The following is a 5,247-nucleotide window of genomic DNA, read 5'->3' as shown; positions in this document are numbered from 1 at the left end:
CTCCAGGCCTGGCATGGAAGACTGTGCAGACGTGACCCCCAAGTGTCCGGAGGGGCTGCTTCTTCACAGGAATGATTTGACAGGAAGAAATGGGGAGACCTCTGTGCCGTTGGAAAAGCTTTCCCAGGGCTGGCCTGACCAGATGGGTCTGGTTTGAATCATCTGGAGAGCACTCTCTGGAAATCTCCTTTGGTGTGACTAGCAGATCTCCTTTGGTGAGGTTTACTACCACCCAGCTGTTTTTGCAATTCTAGAGACTCTCACCAACTTTCCTGGCTGCTCACTGCCTGTTTTACTAAATGGTGAGGGCCTTTTCCACTTCTTCCAAGTGGTTTTGGTGGAAGAGGCTTCCATATCACCCAGTACAAGTAAAGAAAACCACTGGCTTCTGAAAGATCTAAGTTTTTGTGTTCAAAATGCTCTTGATATTAAACACAAAAAATATCAATAAATACAGTCACTGGTTTTATGTTCCAGGATGTCATGCACCCTTTCAGCCTTTTCTAATCAGGTCTTCTGCAGGTGTCTGGAAGCTCCCAGAAACCCACCCAATGTTATAAAATAGGATTCAAGGAACTCTTGCCATAAACCATTGGAGAGGACTTGGCTGGGGGAAAAAACATATTCTCGTTATATTCATAGAATAGTAATAACGAGTATTGTTTCTGAGGGGGAAAAACAGAAGAGAAAGTTGAACTTCACTGTACTTTCAGCAAATGGTAAGGAAATTAAGAGAACAAAAAGAATCTGATTAACAGAAAAGATTTACTGGAATCCAAAACTTCTCTGATGTTCTGTGCAATGGAGTTTAGAAGTTAAACTTGAAAGTTCAGTCACTGTGAGCAATGCTTTTGGTTCCACTGAACCTTTTGCTGACTTATGTCCAATAAATGTTTGGATCAAGAACTGAAGAAAAAAATAATCCGCTATTTTTTAAGGTCAAAAGAGGCATTAGAACACTGTATGTTAAACAGCATATTACAGATAGTCTTTGTTTAGCTACCACAATTGAGACTGGCAACTTGGTTAAGTAAAATGTTCACTATGTAAAACCTCACAATTTTACAATCATACTTCAACTTTCCTTTGCTTTACAGGTCGGCAAAAATGTGAGGACTGCTCATAAAGTTACTTTTTTTGTCACCAGTATAAATATGAATGAAATATAATGTTTCTTCCCCAGCCAGGACTCCTCTAACTGTTTGTGGCAAGAGCTCTCCAAATCCCACTTAACAATATTGGTTATTTAGCAGAAATGAACTAAGAGCCTTGGTGGAGCAGTGGGCTAATGCCTCCTTAAGTAACACCAGCTGCCTGCAATTAGTGCAGGTTCGAGTCCCACCAGGCTCAAGGTTGACTCAGCCTTCCATCCTTCCGAGGTAGGTAAAATGAGGACCCAGATTGTTGGGGGCAATAAGCTGACTTTGTAATAATGCCACTTGGGGGGGGGGGGAAGCCCTAATAAGCAGGCATATACATAGAATGAAGGCTACTGCTAAGCACATTGATTTGTGCTTAGATTGTAAGCTGCCCTGAGTCTTCGGAGAAGGGCGGGATATAAATGGGATTAAAATTAAAATTAAATTAAATTAAAGGAGGACCACCTGTAATCTCTCTTGCCATTGGATCACCCACTGTGATGCCCCAGACTTTACTTTGTGGCAGAGCTGGGCACAGCTGGAGGTCAAAGGGAGTCCTGGATGATACCTGGGATGATAGAACTTGAATGCATCCCACTTTCTTCCTCTTCTTGTACATACACAACTGCTTCAGTTACCTGTGGAAAAAAAACCCATTAAACTAAGTAGGTTTTACTATATCCGCTGGGTTATGCACTGAGAGTATGTTTTGCCTTTGATGAACCTAAATAATATGAGAAATTGCATCTCTAGTATATTTGCTCCCTCCACGGTATATAAATAACAATAACAAGAAAATGTAATTTCATTATTGCTAGGTTCACACAACACAATAGACTAGATAGAAATGAACTGGGCTGTTTGAATGATGATGTCCTCTAGGGACACGATAAACCCATTTGTTTTAGGTTAATGTTATGTATTATGAGTTTATTGACCTGGATGTATTATAGGAATTAATATGTTACATGAATCCAGCTCTGGTAATCTTTACCTCTCGTACATATCTTTAGTCCCTGATGGCAGTGGCAGAGTTGGCCCATTGTATTTGAACTGGATTTTCTGCAGCTATCAATCCTGCACTTTTCCAAGTATGGCTATTCATTTGTCTGTTTAAGTCTAGAATGGGCAACCTGCAGCTCCTGGACCATAGGCATCTTCCTGAAGCCCTTTTCTGCAGCCTTCAGCATCTTCTCTGACAATGTCAGCACATTTTTGGTAGGAAACTCATGAAAAGCCCTAAAGTTGGCATATTATACTTTTCAGCTGGAGGCCCCCCTCCCCCCCACGCAAATTCCCCTCAAACTGCAGCCACTGTCAGATATACTATTATCTCCTACAACTCTGCCAGTTCTGGTGTTTAATGCCATCTTTGCCATTCAGGGCTTTGGTTGATTGACTGACTGACTGACTGATCTGTTTATCAAATCCTTGACTTCCAAGGATTCTGGACAATCAACAACTCCCAACAAACAAAGCAAGAAAATTACAATAAAACCAGTTAAAGTGGAATGGCAAGAATGGCAGACCAGATGGAAACAAAGCAAGGGGCCTCACTCCCCATCCACAAAGGCCTGGGTAAAAAGCCAGATTTTCACGACCCTTCTAAGCAACAGCAGAAAGGGCAGAATCTCACTTGAGAGGGCAAGCGCTGCTACAGAGAAGGCACAATTTATCCTTATGGATGACATTTTTTAATTGAAAGAACCCAGAGCATGCTAATGGTAATGGTATGTGGGAATTATTTTGGGAAATGCAAGGAAGAGATGCAGACTAGACAATGGTCAGATAAGAGGCAGCTCAGCCCAGAGAAGGAATGACATTGCAACTAGGTGCTTTCAAAACAAGTCCAGCTAACAGCTGGCTGGAGTATGTATGGCAAGGTGGCTGGCTGCATCGTAGTACTCCTGCTCCACTGTGCAGGTCCACCAGCATTGGTAAGCCTCAGTTTCTTTCTGCTTTGCCTATCCCTTTTCTGATCCCAGGGACTAGTTAATCAGCAGGATCAGTGTTTTCAGAAGGAAAATAGCAGGCTTTTATTAAAAAAAAGCCCTTATCAAGATTAGAGAAGTGACAGGCAAAAGTGTTTGGGGCTAACTAATAGTGGGGAGGTCTCACTCATTTTGAAGACTACTAGTTTTTCCCCCACAATACACTAACCCACATTCAAAAGGAGCTAAATAACAGTTGACTGCTGGTGGTGGTGGTGTGTGTGTGTGGGGGGGGGGGGGGAACTGGATGTTGTGACATGGAAGATATCCTCTTATGCCATGGTGCAGAATTCACCATCTTTCCCAGTGCCAGTTAGCGGTTAGACGGACCAACCTCTCTTCAGAAATCACGTATCCAACTTAGGTGGAGACTTGGTAGATTCTGGCTGATTGGAAAGAGTCACATTTTCCCATGGTACAGGACAAAATGGCTTAGAAGACAATGCTCCAATAGGAGCTAGAGTGATCCTACCAACCAACAACGACCTATCTGCTTATCAAGACAAACATATGGAGAGTGAAATATTGTATCAGATTGTATCCATGTGAAACTGCCACAGCTTGTTACCTGCTTAAGGCAGAAAATATGACATTAACATAACATGGGCTAAGAATGAACTTCAAGCTGCCTCTGGTATAGACTGGGACATGAAATAAAAAAAGAGGTCACTAGAACATATTTCTTGAATGGTTAGGTGAAAGGGTAACAAGGGGAAAAATGAACAACTCAGCACAGCCAGCAAGTCGCCTCTGCCAACTCACTGTTACCAAGTTGTAGCAGAACAAATCAACAAAGCCAATTCACCACAGCGGCAACTTACCATGAGCAGCCAGATAGAGAGTCAGGCAGGTGTGTGAGTGAGCAAGTAGGCAGAGTGAAGAGTGGTGGCAGCAGTCAGGGGCTTCCCATTTTCACATACACACTGCCGCTATGCTGAACTCCAGCCCATTTTCGAACACCCCATTGCTATAGAAAGGGCCACAAGTTGGTGGCTGAGCAAAGAGGGTGTCGGGGAGGCAGTGAAGGCTGGGCACATTTTATTTTCAACACCCCTCACCACCACCGCCACTGTAGGACATTGGGCAGTGGTAGTGATGTTTGGGACATTCGGCAGTGTCATCGGTGGGCAGGGAAGGGGTGGGGAGGTACTGGGAAGCTGGGCACATCCCATTTTCACACACCACACTGTTGACACAGAGACCTGCAGGTGCTCTGGGACCTCAGTGCAGTGGCAACAACAGTGATGATATGGAAATGGGATGCACCCGGACTCCACTGTCTCCTCACCACTCACCCTGCCCACTGCCACCACTGCTGAATGGCCCAAACACTGCTGCCACCACCAAACAGCCTGAGGGTCAGTGCAGGTCAGTGGTGATGACAATGGTGGTGGAAGGTATGAAAATGGGAAGCTCCCAGCTGCTGCTGCTGCTGCTCTGCAATCTACCCACCTGGCTCGCTCATTTGCACCCTGCTCACTCATCTAGGTTTCCCTCCAGCTGCCCATGGCAAGTTATCTCTGGGATGAATTGGCCATGTTGAGTTGTCCTGCAACAACTTGGAGGCGGTGAGTTGGCAGAGGTGACTTGGTATTGGTGAGCTGGTCATACTGAGCTGGATGTGTCGAGCTGGCTGCCCTAAGTTATCCTAGACCCAACAAGGGGAATGTGATGAGAACTAATTGGAAACTTAGATGTGGACAATCTGATTGGACAAATGGCCATCATCACCAAACTGTAAGATTCCTTGACACAGACCTCTATGGAAGAGTCTACCTCTTAACTTGTGGCATTGAGGAAAATTCTACGAAGTTCAAGTTGTAAGAGATGATATACACATGGGCCAAAGCCTTGAATTAGATGCAAAGGGGGGAAAAACACCTGAGTCCTAGAAAGGGATTTCTGATTTGATGCAAATCTCAATAATAAATGGTTCAAAACTTCAGAAATGACTGAACTGGCAAATGCTGAAACCAAAAGCAATTTATATCCTGTGCTTTGATCCAAAGTTAAAGACCTTATTGATCTTATGGAGAAGATTTGCATCAAATAAGAAATCTCTCTCACACATAGTGAGAGAGAATGAAGACTCAATCATCCATGCAAAAGGTGTCTAA

The 5,247-nt window shown here is 43.9% G+C and overlaps 1 protein-coding gene across 1 annotated transcript in view; it reads right to left on the bottom strand.

Moving 5' to 3' along the window:
• Positions 1 to 4,614, bottom strand: part of LMX1A (LIM homeobox transcription factor 1 alpha) — a gene marked incomplete at both ends in the record, with an annotated part of 70,112 nt that extends 65,498 nt beyond the window's left edge. Inside the window, 3 exons of the mRNA XM_083358157.1 lie at positions 265 to 421; positions 1,708 to 1,777; positions 4,426 to 4,614. Coding sequence (XP_083214283.1) covers positions 265 to 421; positions 1,708 to 1,777; positions 4,426 to 4,614 — 416 coding nt within the window. The remainder of the gene's footprint in view (positions 1 to 264; positions 422 to 1,707; positions 1,778 to 4,425) is intronic.
• Between the last annotated feature and the right edge of the window lie 633 nt (positions 4,615 to 5,247).

This window comes from Vipera ursinii, assembly GCF_947247035.1.
Source record: "Vipera ursinii genome assembly, chromosome: 3".
Classification (NCBI taxonomy): Eukaryota; Metazoa; Chordata; class Lepidosauria; order Squamata; family Viperidae; genus Vipera; species Vipera ursinii.
This window is presented reverse-complemented; position numbering and strand designations above follow the sequence as displayed.